The 13,962-nt window shown below is 44.0% G+C and overlaps 2 protein-coding genes across 3 annotated transcripts in view; both read left to right on the top strand.

Annotated features, from left to right (window-relative positions):
* Positions 1-3: 3 nt before the first annotated feature.
* LOC106935474 (MAP7 domain-containing protein 1) overlaps positions 4-13,962 on the top strand; it is a gene marked incomplete at its 5' end in the record, with an annotated part of 23,543 nt that continues 9,584 nt past the window's right edge. Inside the window, 9 exons of the mRNA XM_015015956.1 lie at positions 4-198; positions 739-1,126; positions 1,823-2,081; positions 2,567-2,747; positions 3,714-3,818; positions 3,889-3,939; positions 4,016-4,070; positions 5,112-5,309; positions 5,390-5,741. Coding sequence (XP_014871442.1) covers positions 4-198; positions 739-1,126; positions 1,823-2,081; positions 2,567-2,747; positions 3,714-3,818; positions 3,889-3,939; positions 4,016-4,070; positions 5,112-5,309; positions 5,390-5,400 — 1,443 coding nt within the window. The remainder of the gene's footprint in view (positions 199-738; positions 1,127-1,822; positions 2,082-2,566; positions 2,748-3,713; positions 3,819-3,888; positions 3,940-4,015; positions 4,071-5,111; positions 5,310-5,389; positions 5,742-13,962) is intronic.
* The window catches only part of thrap3b (thyroid hormone receptor associated protein 3b), a 15,376-nt gene continuing 11,810 nt past the window's right edge, over positions 10,397-13,962 (top strand). The window contains exons 1-2 of one of the 2 annotated variants that reach the window (XM_015015958.1): positions 10,397-10,767; positions 13,108-13,253. In XM_015015958.1, coding sequence (XP_014871444.1) covers positions 13,132-13,253 — 122 coding nt within the window. In that variant the 5' untranslated portion in view covers positions 10,397-10,767; positions 13,108-13,131. Of the gene's footprint in view, positions 10,768-13,102; positions 13,254-13,962 lie in introns of both variants that reach the window. The other variant, XM_015015957.1, reaches the window with a different exon arrangement.

Below are 13,962 nucleotides of genomic sequence, written 5' to 3'. Positions count from 1 at the left end.
GTGTCTCAGTGTGTGTCTCAGTGTGTCTCAGTGTGTCAGTGTCTCAGTGTGTCTGACCGTCCCGTTGCCCCCCCAGCCTCCCTCAGCCCGTTCACCAGTGGCTCCCAGCAGCCCCAGAGCTCCGCTGAGCGTTGGCGGGTTTCGTCCTCCAGCACGCCGGACATCACGCAGAGGCAGCGGCGACGCAACTCCACGCCGGTGAGCCGGGGGTCAGAGGTCATTTCTGAAATGTTGAAAGTTCCTGTAGCTGCTGCTTGAATAATTAGAAGCTGCAACTTTCTGAGCAATTAATTCAGAACGGCTGTTGCTATGGTGACACACAAATCCCCATTAAACCGGTGCACATTTACATCTAACCCGTCCCAATAAGCTATTAATCAATTTATCTCATGATTGATTGAGATCAATAATTTCTATTCTGATTATTAAGTTTTTGAAGGACATTTTTGCTAACAGATTTAATAATCTATTTTATTTATGTTTGATTTTTATTTCAGTTTAATTTATTAGTTTTGCTTGTTTTATTTTTGATATATTTAAAATTCTTTCAGTGTGAAGAGTTTATTTCAAAGTTAAATTTTATTAGTCATATTTTACTAGAGAGGTTGAACCTGCATTATTAAATCTTTATCAATATATGAATCGAAAATGGTCTCAAAAACCCAAATTTATTGTTAATCACAATAATTACTGGGTCAATTTATCCGTCCTCTCTGTGCGCGCTGCTGCCCCCTGCAGGTGGATAAGAAGAAGAAGGAGAAGAAGGACAAGGAGAGAGAGAACGAGAAGGAGAAGAACGCGCTCGCCAAGGAGAGAGTGCAGAAGAAGAGACAGATGACATCATCAGCGAGCGCCAGCGTCTCCAGGTCCAGACCGGATCTGGAACGTCTTCCTTCATCCTCCTCTCTGCTCCGTAGCGCCCCCCGGGCCAGGAACCGGCCCCCTTCTCCGGACCCCAGGAGCCGCCCGCTGTCCCCTCTGGTGCCGGCCTCCAAGCCGCCCCCCGGCCAGAAGACGCCCACAGTCACCGCCAAGCCCCGCCCCAAACGGGCCCAGACGCCAGCCAGAGTGCAGCCGCAGACAGTTGCCGCCATTACCGTGGAAACCAGAGAGGAGGAGAAAAACAGTAGGTTGCCACGGCGATATACATTGTAAACACAGATAAGTTAGCAGAACTCAAACTCAGTTTCTAAACTTAAAATCACAAGTTTATCTAATTTTTTTTATTAAACTTTCACATTTTTATTCCATTTTAAAAATATTTCAGTAACAACCATTTAAAGTTTTTAGATATATAAACTCAAACATTTTCATCTTTCAAGACTTCAGTTTTTTTAACAAAACTCAAAAAATAATAAAATGTTTCTATTGTCATTGTTTTAAGAACAGAAAAATAAAATATTCTGACTTTAATCAAAGCACAAAACGTAACGTAAAGTAAAAATGACGGTTATAAAGCTTACCTCTTTGAAAATTGCAAAATATTTTTTTTAAAGAAAAGAGCATTAAGAGAGAACAGTGTGAAAATAAAACCTACAGTTTGAGTTGGATGGACTTAAAAAACACAAATATTTTACACTAACTCGACACTTTTAAGTTTGTAGAATATTTTTAGAGAATATTGAGTTTCTGCCGTTGAATCTAATGAATTCAGTCGATGGTTCGGGTTTACAGTGTCAGGCTGCAGATGGGCTCAGACCGCGAACAGCCAATCAGGGAGCTCAGAGCCTTCCGTGTTTTTACAGGATTCAGACGGACCCGACCAAAGGCTCGCAGAGAGGAGGAGTTTTCCTCTGACATCATTTCCTGTGTTTCTCCTCAGGCTGCAGCGTCGTTCCCGCCATCGTGGTTTCCTCCGCCCCGCTCACGCCTCCGTCCCTCAGCCCGCCCGTCGTAGCGTCGCAGCCTGCTGCTGCCGTCGGGTCCGGGTCCGCCCCGGCTGCGGCGCCGCCCAGCAAGCCGTCGGCCGGTACCAACGACCCGGAGGAGGCGGCGCGCGCTCTGGCAGAGAAACGGCGTCAGGCCCGGGAGCAGCGGGAGCGGGAGGAGCAGGAACGGCTGGAGCAGGAGCGCCGCAACAGGTGAGGATGACATCATTGCAGAGAAGATGACATCAGCAGGTCTGGACTGACCTGGGTGGCGTTCATGCCTGGCTTCAGGAAACTGACTAGGACAGGAAAGGAAAACTATGTTAATGTTACATTTAGTGTTTATCAGCTCATGCTACAAATAGTTAAAATAATATGAAACACTTCATTAACACTCTGCATTTCAAATCCAGATATTTTTTTAACGTTTGCTGCTCCTGTATGGTTAAAATCAGTCACTATGACAACTGATATAATGTAAGCTAATTCCAAATGGTGCTAATGCTAGCAGCTTTGCTACACATACAGCAGCTCAGTAACAATGAAGCATCTAGACGTGACTTGCTGTGTTGGGGCCCAGATGAAAATCTGCCCAGGGCCCCAGAGCGGTTTGGGCCGGCCTTGTCAGAGCGGCTCAGGTCTGACCGGAGATCAGGTTTTATTCCAGCGTTAGCCTGAAACTGCTCTCTGCTCCTCAGACTCCTGCGGGAGGAAGCGGTGGCCCGCGATGCCGAGGAGAGGAGGCGACGCGAAGAGGAGGCGCGCTTCATGGAGGAGCAGCAGCGCCTCCGGGATGAAGCTCAGCGCACCGAGGAAGAGGAGGAGGCGCAGAGGAAGGCCAAGGCCGAGCAGGAGGAGAACGAGAAGCTGCAGAGGCAGGTGGGTCACTGCTGAGGTGCTGCCCCCTGCTGGCTCTGAAAGCTAATGGAGGATGTTTTCCACCAAGAACCACTGAAGGAAACTACACAAAAACTCCTGAAGACACTGAGAGCAACTTCCTTCTTCACCAGATGGAAACAAGATGGAGGCGTCAGATTTTAGTGGCTGGAGGATTTCTCTTTAGTCTTTGGCTAAAGACCAGGAGCCATTTCTGCTGCTAGCGCAGGATGTGGCAAGGCCGTGGTCCTGCAACTTTTGGATGTCTCCCAGGTTGAACCTGCTTCAGTCAAACAGCTGACTCTCCTCCTAAGTGCAGTCAGGTTCTCCAGGTCGTGCTAATGACCTCATTATTTGACTCAGGTGTGTTGAAGCAGGGTCATATCTAAAGGTTGCAGGACACCAGTTGCTCACCCTGTGCTAGCGCTAGGCTAGCATGTTGGTTTTGGTTGTATTTACCCAGAATGCCGTGGCTCGGAGGACCAGAGTTTGATTTCTCCATTTTAATCCAACTCCAGTCCATTTGCCCAGAAAGTCTGGTTTGGTTGGTGAGATGTGAACGCTAGTTGACCTCTGACCTCTGGTCCTCCAAACCTCGGTCTGGGTTCGGTTGAAGTGAACTCTGGTTTGGTTTGAATGTGAATGCCAAGTGGAGCGGAGACCACTACAAAAGCAGGAAGTAAACTACAGTGCAGGGCATTCTGGGAAAATGCAACCAAAGCTAACATGCTAGCCTAGCGTGTGTAGCCAAAGACTAAAGAGAAATCCTCCAACCACTAAAATCTGACGCCGGTGCATCAGGTGTTGATTAAGGATTTAATCTCAGCAGGTTTTTTTGGGAACTTTTCAGAGTTTATGTTTCTGAGCTTCAGCTCAGAGCTGCAGGGGGTAAAAACATGGCAGACTCAGCGTCTGCTGCAGGTTGAGCTGGTCAGAGCGTCTCCTCTGGTTTGTGTCTCTGTCCTGCAGAGAGACGAGGCAGAGGCCAAGGCCCGCGAGGAGGCGGAGCGTCAGCGCGAGGAGAGGGAGAAGCACTTCCTGAAGGAGGAGCAGGAGCGGCTGGAGAGGAAGAAGGTGAGGGAAAGTTCATGTAGTCACGGCGCGGCGCTGTGAGCGGTGAGCTGATGTGATCTGGTGTTGGCAGCGCCTGGAGGAGATCATGAAGCGGACACGCAGGAGCGACGCCGGAGAAAAGGTTGGTGTGATCCGCCCCGAGTCGCCGCTTGTTGTTGAGGCGTAAAAACACAACGCTGCTGTTGTTCCGTCCTCAGAAGGACGTCAGAGCGCCGCCGCAGGTCAACGGCTCCGAGCCCAACAAAGGTCACGGTAAGGTCGTTGCATGACACCGCGTTGCAGGAAGATTCCTCCTTGTTTGGTTTCCGAAACAAAAAAAACAAAACTGAACTCAACAAATCAAAATTAACCTGGTAAAGATCAGCAGCTGGAAGCAAACAGTATCTTACCTCCAACTGCAACAAAACGATACAGAAACTGGTAAACACTTCTCAGGATTAGATTAAATCCACAATAAAAACAGTAAAAATGATTAATAAACGACCAAAAACGAAACACAATCAATCACAATAAGCAATAGTTTGACTGAAAACTAAAACTTTAGTCTTACATTTCCTGGATTTTTAAAAACTCACTAAAATAAACCAAAAACACAAAATGCAGTAAATACAGAGAAATACTTTATTTAGTAAAAGTAATGGAAGCAAAATAAGATATTACTAACATGATCATAAAGAAACAAACATTCATTATATAAAAAATATATATGTGAAAAATATATATATCAGTGTGACATATGGCAAGACGAGTTTATTTTTATATCACAGCAAAGATCAGAAACACAAAAAGAAAAATATTCAGGTTATTCGAGTTTCAACTGAATAATTTTACAGCTGAAACCTTAAACAAGAAAACAGTGAAATGTTCAAGCTGACGTCATAAAACATGTTTATTAAATATTATACGCCATTTTAGGTGTTTCAGGTCAAATAGGAAATTTATTAAAAAACAGTAAAATAAAAAGCTGCATTTATTTCTGCCATCTGTATTTCGGCTTAAAAATAAACTGAAGCTTTTCTCCACTATGTTGATAAAATACATAAAATGCATAGTTTCTATAAATATGTTGTTTTTATAAACATATGAACTTTGTTACGACATTTATGAAGTTTACCTTCAACTAAAGGGATTTTACAATAATTTTTTCATTATAGTATATCAATATTATTAGTCAATAATAATAAATGATCAAAAATAAAAAATAATTTATAAATAATAGTAATAAATAATTTTATTAATAATAAAAGTATAATTATGAATAATTAATAGTAATAATAATAAATGATGTCTCTGCAGCTGCTGCCCCCCTGCTGGGCCCCGGGCCCCCGGCCCCTTGCCCCCCCCTGACCGGCCCTGTGGCCGTTAACGGCGTCCAGCCCGCTTCGCATCAGAACGGCGTCTCGGCCAACGGCGAGCTGGAGCGCCGTGCCTTTGAGGGGGCGGAGCCTTACCTGAGGAAGGCGGGCGCCATGAAGCCGCAGCATGTGGCAGGTAGCCAATCAGAGCGCAGCTTTCACCAGGTGAAAGAAAAAGTGAACAAACTCATTATCCTGTCTGCTGTCTACCTGCAGAGGTTCTGTGAATCGCCATGGAGACCGCCTGTAGGCCACGCCCCTCAGACCAGCAGAGTGCCAAAAATGGAGGAACTGAAACTTTAAAACTTTGCGTCACTTCCTGTTCCAGCGCTGAACCCGGAGAGGTTTTCCTTCCTGCTGCAGCCGAGACGGAACGGCTGCAGCTGATTGGCCGAAACCCGATGAAACGGCTGCAGCTGATTGGCCGAAACCCGACGGAACGGCTGCAGCTGATTGGCCAGCTTGCCCCTCCTGATCTGACCCTGGAGCAGCGACAGTGACTCCTGTTATTATTCTGCTGTTGTTCCTGTCTTCTTCAGTTCTACTGTGTGTGTGTGTGTGTGTGTGTGTGCGCGCGAGTGTGTGTGATTTTGTCGTTATTTAAGCCGCTCCTGTAAATGTCAAACTGGCGGCTGCTTCCTGTTCAGGACAAATAAAGGTTTAAGGAAACGGAGCAAAGCTGCCTGCTTCTGGTCTCACGTCACGTCATTATGACGTCATCATGATGATGTCATCATGTTCCAGGTGGTTCTGAAGCAGAGCTGCTCCTTATTCTGATGGTCAGCAGGAAACCCAGCTGGTCGATCATGCACGGGGCGACAGTGGAGAGGACACAGGAAGGAACCTCCAGCAGAACCAGAACCAGGATCAGAGTTTAGAGCAGACAGAACCAGAACCACAGAACCAGGTGCAGCTTCATCAACTGATGTGTTAAATATTTTTATAATAACAAATAATAACTGATGCTAATGATGATTCTTACTGACGGATTTAGCAGTTTTCAGTTTTTACTGGAATAAATTAGTTGAATTTCCACAACAGAGCGAAGCAGAAAAAATCAGAAATATAATTTCAGATATTTTCATCAGATTGGAAACAAACTTTTCTTTATTTTAAAACCTGACAATAGAAATAAAATGGTGGTTCCACAGATAATCAGAAAAGAAGTCGGGTGACATCAGAGGTTCTGGTCAGTTTTACTCAGCCAGCCGGAGAAGTTTCAGAATCCCAGACCACAGGGAGAACCTGAAGGCAGCAGCAGATCAGCTGATTGGCTCCTCCATGATGACGTCACACTCTGATTATAAAACATTCCCCCGATTAAATATTAAAGATCGTTTTACAGTCGTGCTATTTAGCTGTAGTGTAATGAAACCTCCAGCAGGTGGCAGCACCAGCCTGTTTGGATGTTGACGGGTTTTTTCTACAGAGAAATCCTCCAGAACTGTTATAGAACCGCAGATCGTCTTCAGTCAGAAGCTTCTTCAGAACCGCTGTGATACATACTGCTACAGGAGAGATCCTTCTGTTCCGCAGCAAAAACTCTTCACAGGAAATAATATGAATTACAGCAATATTTAAATTAAATTCTCTTTGGGATCAATAAATTTTTAATAAGTGTTCAGCAGTGCTTTGACACAAAAAGCAAAGTTTGCGGAAGTTTAAGTTTTAAAGTTTTATAATGCATTTATTAAGACATAGATGCAGTAAATGTTTTAGTTTTTATTCCTGAACTTATAATTTTGTTTGTAGACCAACAGAACCACAGCAGAACCGAAAACATTCGACCTGAAAAGTCCAGAACCTGAAAACGATTCTTTACTGAAGCAAACAACGTTAACTTATTTTACTACCGTTAATTTACAAAAATGAAACACTGACAAAGAAATTTGTGTTTTTAATTGAAAACTAAAAATGAACGGATCCGACCAGAACCGGAGACGCTGCTTCCTGTTTAACAGTGAGCTGTGTTTGCATCGTTCATGGAAATCCGCTGATCCCATCTTCACTCTGACAGGAAACATTTGCATGATTTTCAGGAATACGAGTCAATAAATCCTCAGAGTCCATTCAGTCCAGAGCCGCTGATAAACCGGCTGGAAGAGAACAATCCACCATAAATAAATTCAGTTTATCATAAATAACAAAGCGGGTTTAGTCGCTGATCTGACCTAACACTGGATGCGGTTTGTGATGTTTTCTCCTTTCAGGTTCTTGGTTGTGTTTCATGAAGCTGCAGCAGCTGAAGGATTCACTCCTCTTCCTCCTCCAGGTGAGGTCATGGTGACCTCTGACCTCATTCAGAAAGCAGGCGCTGCAGACGTTTTAATGCTTGGAGGCAAACAGCTAAAAGCCTCAGCTTCATTCAAAACGTTTCCAGAAAGCAACACGTTGCTCAACGTGCTCAGGTTTCCCTCAGAGGCTGCAGCTCTGAACAGCTCAGCAGCCACAGACAAAACTTCCTGTCATGTTAATCATTCATTCAGAAATGTTGCCGTTTTGAACTAAAAATTTAGTTAGCATGAAAAATCTTTAATTTGAAGCATGTAGCTCCAAGCTACATATTTCGCAAGCAAGTTTATTTAGCCTGCTAACAATTATTTAGCTTGCTAAATGAATATTTAATTAGTAAGCTAAATATTTAGCTCCACCTAAATATTAAGTTAGCAAGTTTCAAGATAAATATTTAACTTCAAACTAAGTATTTAGTTTGCTAACTACATTTTTAGTTTGAAACCTGACATTTATAAGTAAATGAATATCACTGTGATAAATAAACCATATTGTTTTCTCTTATGACAGACTAAATAACCCAAGTCACTGCTTTAGTTTTTCACTGGAACCAGACTGTTCCTCCCAGGCTCCTGCCTTCCAGCAGAGTCTTCCTCTTTGTGCATTGAAGAGACTTCAGACAAAATAAATCAGATTCTTCTTTACTTTCCTCCTTGCAGCCTCAGAAACGCTGCGGTGGCGGCTGATGAAACCAGAGCTGGAGGAGATCTGATCATCAGTGTCTTTATTTCCACCGGTTGGAGCTGCGCTGCATTAACGCCTCATAAGAGCCGCATGTGGCCTCCCATTGTGCTGGAAGGAGGATCTGCTGCAGTTAATTTTAACCTCGGCATGAACAACTGGCTGCAGAGGACAGCAGGAGGAGTTAAATGTTTCAGCAGAAGGTCAAAGGGGAGCTGGGGGCCGAGGCGGGACGATCGGGCGACAGAAGTTCCTCTAAAGCTGCCACCATGTGGGGAAAGTTAAAGAAACAGGATTATGTGTCTTCCAGGCACACAGAGATGTTTTATTTTATAATCCAGTGACTATGATACTTCCAGTTGTTACAAAATGCTATTTATATTAAGTCTGACCTAAAAAAAATTTGACTTCCTGATTTAACTCCTTGAAATTGAAGCTCCGCCTCCAGGAAGTCATCCCAACATGGCTCCTCTATTAAACTTTAACGTTTTTCCCAGCGTAGCTCTGAGCAGCTGTTTCTATTATGAGCTCAGCAGCTGTTTGCTAATTGCTGCTGGCTAGTCTGAAGGAGCTGAGGGGGGAGGAGCTGTGCCTCGAAGGCGGTGCTAGGGCCACCCAGATGAATAGTTGCCATGGAAATTAAAGGATTTCTCCAACATGAAAGAACCCTAACCCTATTTATTTTACATGATACTGGCCCTTTAAAAGAAGGAGTGGGCGGGGCTTAGAGGGAGAGGAAACAGAAAAATCATTTGGAGGGTTATTTCCATAATCGGAGGTCAGGATCAGAAAACCTGATCTGCTCCTGCAGCTTCCATCAGTGATCAGCTCAGATTTTCAGAGCAGATTCAGCTTGACATGAAAAGCTTAATCAAAATAATTCAAAATAAAGGTCTTCCTGACATGCAGGAAGACCTTAATAAATGCAATAAAGCTGATTAAAAAAAGTCAGAAAAGCCGTTCATCGTTTCAACCAGACAGCCATTTGTAATCCATAGGGTGGGGGGGGGGGGGCGCAGAAAATGTTTGGAAACCACTGGTTTAAACTGTAAACCTGCAGGAAAAGGATGCAGATCAATCATTGATTGGATGTTTCCATGGAGATGCAGGTCAATAACTTTTACTGTCTGCTTGAACAGAAACAATAATTACATTTTTATAGTTAATTATTGTACCAACAGTATCACTGTCAGAGATGAAGTCTTTAATCAATAATTTAAATGAAATAACCAGAAATGATTTTAGGAAGTAGATAGAAATGAATTTCTAAATGAGCCAAACTGACTGACAAACATTCGCAGGCTGGTGAATCTTCCGTGTGTTGCAGGTTGAAGCTGATGGAGACGTTGCTGGTGGATTTTTCTGGCATCGTCCTGCAGGTCTGTCATTAGTTTCAGGATCATTTTAGCTGAATCTCTGAGCTCTCTGCAGGTTTCTGTCACTGTTAAAACAGAAATGTATAGTAAAACAGTAGAAAACAGCTTACATAAAGTTTATAAATATGAAATAGTTACTCCTGCTGGTTTAGATTTTTGTTTTTGGATCTGAGCTTTTGAAAAACAAAAAGTTTATTCCCTTAATCAGGATGGAACTAAATTGATATTAAATGAGTCTCAGTTATTTTGACCTTTAATAACAGACTGCTGCATCGCAGGCGCACAAAAGAGATTTATAGGAGATCCTTCCTCTCATCCGGTCAGACTAATCATCACTGCAACAAAATCAATAAATACATACATGGTTACATGTTGGCATTTTTAAAACCCATTATTCTGTTTTTGCTATTTGTTTGAAATAACATCTCTGCTGTTACTGAATATCTGTTTCTTTGTACTGATACATTGTACTGTAAATAGCCAGTTGTCTTCTTAGTGTTCAATACACACATTAAGCATTTAAAAAAGTCACCCCGTCAGGATATTTTTTCTGTTTCTGTTAACTTAAGGGCATTTTTTGTTTCATTTATTATCTTTTACAATACTGTTAATCTTAATATTTTACCCCACTTAATATTTTTAACACATTTTTAATCTTTTGTCTAAATATTTTGATGCTGCTGTTAAAGCTGAATTTCCCCTCTGTAGGACAATAAAGGTTATCTCTATTTTACTTTAGTTTCTGCTTCTTTTGACCTTACTGTTGTTTATCAGACTAATTTAGCTCTGTGACCTCCGGGGTGTTTGGCACTAAAATGTCTCCGGTCTCTTTCTTCCCGCTCTGTTTGTGTTTCAGGCTGCGCTCACACAAAGTCTCGCGTGAGTTGGCCAGACCGCCTGTTACCGTCAGCTAGCGTCAGCTCGCTGTTTCGAAGCCGTTGAACTTCGCTGCGACCAGAACCGAGCTTTTTGCTACAATTTCCCAGTAGATACAACGTTTGGTTTATGTTTATGGGCCGTAACACAGCAGTAGACCTCCGGGTTTCCTGTTTTTACCTTCGGCTGTTTATCGGGGCTGCCAACGGCTAACCCGACAGCAGCTAGCCTGTTAGCATCGTTAGCTTCAGCTGCAGAGGAACCAGGAAGGAGGCGGTGGAGCTGCAGGCGTTTGGGCCCGAACCTTCCGCAGCTCCCCAGAATTCTCATCCGGATCAACAGAACCAGAACATCCGCAGAAGGATAAAGGTAGAGCGAGTCTATTTTCTAGCCGGGCGAGCAGCTGGTTAAATTCAGAACCTGGTTAACATTGATCGGTTTAACGGTTAAAGGTTCGGCCGCGGAGATAAACAGAACTCCTTGGGGTGGATCTGGTTAATTTAATCTGGATTTGCTGGGATTTCAGTTTTCATTATGGAACATTTTCCAGACTTCCTGTTTCAATGTGGAAAAACTGGACGTTTGAACTGGTTTCAGGTTCTTTTCTGAGCCAGTTTAGGTTCCTGGATCAGAACCGAAAGTTCTGACCCAAAACTACTTACAATTGCTGGCCTGGGTTGATGAATATTCTGACATTTTTATAGTTGAGAACAAAGTCAGTTAATCTGATAGTCCTGTTGTTATGCCTAAACTTAATACGGTAATGCGTTTTGCTTCCTGTGTATGAACCGTTTATATGAAGACTTTCTGCCTTTAGCCTTGCTGGCTTTCAAATATGATCATTTTTGGTTAAAGCTAGTTGTAAATACTGACTTGCGGACTATCTGGTTCTGGTAAATGAAGCAGTTTTAACCAAAATCTAAACAATAATCTTCATTTCTGTCTGGAATGAAGGAAATAATGTTAAAGCTGATCAGGATCGCCCAACATGATCACAGTTTTATGGATCCAATAATCCAGAACTGGATCAGAATATAATCAGATTGAAGGTGAGATTATATTTCTAATTTCTGTTCACCATTTGGTTGGATTATCTTAGTTTGATCTGGTTTAAAATTGATCAGAATATAAACATAGACTCTGAATCTCTTTGGAAAAGGAGGAAATTCAAGATGGATCCTGCCACAGATCACTGAGTGGAGCTCAGAGAGGCGGTTCTGTTGGTTCTGTTGGGTCGGGTGTCCGTCTCCAGACTCTAGGAGCTGCATGTTCTGATCATAAAGCAGTTTTAGATCCAACATGGCAGATCTGACGATGAAATGGAAAAATCCTGAAGTGCTGCCTGTAAACCTGTGCAGCACTAACAGTCATTAATTTGTAGTTATTTTGTATTTTATACAAAATAAAATACAAAATACTCTGTAATTAGCAGATGTTTAAATTAGCATCATATGACCTTTTATTTTCATGAAATTAAAACATCTTCCTTCTCCTGTGTGCTGTATGTAAATATGGTCTCAGGACTGACGACAGAAACCGCCGTCTACTTGGTACATAGCAACTGTTGCTAGGCAGACCTAAAACAGAGGAACAATGCAGGCGGAGGCCGGTTTATGGGTCGCTAAGGAAGACGAAGATGCAGCAGCGGTTTGGTGTCATTCACAGGAGGAACGCTACTTCCTGTTCCTCCTTGCTACTTCCTTTTCCTCCCTGCTACTTCCTTTTCCTCCCTGCTACTTCCTTTTCCTCCCTGCTACTTCCTGTTCCTCCCTGCTACTTCCTTTTCCTCCCCGCTACTTCCTGTTCCTCCCTGCTACTTCCTGTTCCTCCCTGCTACTTCCTGTTCCTCCCTGCTACTTCCTTTTCCTCCCTGCTCCGGGTCGGATGTAAAGAGGTTTCCATTTGGTTTTTAAATATCACAAAAAATTGTTGAATGTGAAATGGCAGCTTGATGATTACATTGATTAAATAATTAATCTCATGAATCGATTATTGAAATAATTGTCAACGAATTGAGTCATTTATTAAGTGTCAACTGGAATACACAGATTATTTCTTTTACTTGGAAATTGAATTCAATTATTTTAGTTGCATTTTATTAATCTGCATAATGCCACTTTTTTATCCTAATAGATTTCTATATGAGACCGTTCCAAAAGCAGCGTGCAGCGCAGCGTGCAGCGCAGCGTGCAGCGCAGCGTGCAGCGCAGCGCAGCGTGCAGCGCAGCGCAGCGTGCAGCGCAGCGTGCAGTGCAGCGCAGCGTGCAGTGCAGCGCAGCGTGCAGCGCAGCGTGCAGCGCAGCGTGCAGTGCAGTGCAGCGTGCAGCGCAGCGTGCAGCGCAGCATGCAGTGCAGCGCAGCATGCAGTGCAGCGCAGCATGCAGCGCAGCATGCAGTGCAGCGCAGCATGCAGTGCAGCACAGCATGCAGCGCAGCGTGCAGCGCAGCATGCAGTGCAGCGCAGCATGCAGTGCAGCGCAGCATGCAGTGCAGCGCAGCGTGCAGCGCAGCGTGCATGTGCCTCTGATTCTCCTGTAGCCTCATATTTCTTTTCCTTCTAGCTCCATCTGAAGGTTCTGCTGTTGGACCGGGTTCTGGTTAAGGTCCACTCTGGTTCCTGCTCCTCTGGCCGAGTTGGATCGGACCCAGGCCCCCTGGTACCGCCGGTATTGCTCTCACCCTGATGGCTCTGTTTGTTCCCCAGGACAGAATCGACCTGGTCTGACTGCAGACATGTCCAAGGTTCTGGATTCTCCGTCCCGACCCAGATCCCGGTCCAGATCCAGATCCAGGTCCTACTCCAGGTCCAGGTCTCGAAGCCACTCCCGCTCCAGATCCAGGAAGCGCCACTACAGGTAGAACCCGTTTACCGACCTGGTTCTGGACCTCAGGACGGATCCACTGAACTCCTACAGACTCTGATAAACCGGATGGCTGTATATGTGGAGGAGTTCTGATGGGCAGGTTCTGATCCGGTGGTTCCGTCTGTCTCCATGTTGGCAGATCTTCCCTGCTGTTGGTTGATGATTGGCCAAACTGCCTAGTTGCCCTTTGCCCTCTTACCTCCCCCGCTGTGGGGGGTGATTGAGGCCTTCACTGACTTTGTGACCTCATGATTCTGGATAGTTTAGCAGTTAAACGTCTTGGTGCCGTCTGACCCGTGCAGCAGCAGAATCACAGCGGTTCTGTTGGGCCCAGTTGGGATTCTGAAAGCGGTTTAAAACCAGGAGCGCTGCTGCACTGTAAAACATTCAGCTGGCCAATGACTGACTCTTTAAACCAAGTAAATCTTCAAGTTTTAGATTTTTAACTTAAACATGAGTTTGTGAAAGATAAACTTACAGTAGTAAATTATTAACTTTTGGTTCTTCCGTAAAGCTTTGCATCTAAAGCAGTGTTTTTCAACCACTGTTCCGCGGGAAATTATTCAATTTCACCTGTGGTACCGTATTTTCCGGACTTTAAGCTGTTACTTTTTTCCTAATCTTTGAACCATGCGGATTGTAGCCCGGTGCAGCTTTTCTGTGTATTTTTCTTCAACCACCAGGGGGCTCTCTAGCAGGA

This window comes from Poecilia latipinna, unplaced genomic scaffold (assembly GCF_001443285.1).
Source record: "Poecilia latipinna isolate Pla-1442-1.1 unplaced genomic scaffold, P_latipinna-1.0 Scaffold1969, whole genome shotgun sequence".
NCBI lineage: Eukaryota > Metazoa > Chordata > Actinopteri > Cyprinodontiformes > Poeciliidae > Poecilia > Poecilia latipinna.
This window is presented reverse-complemented; position numbering and strand designations above follow the sequence as displayed.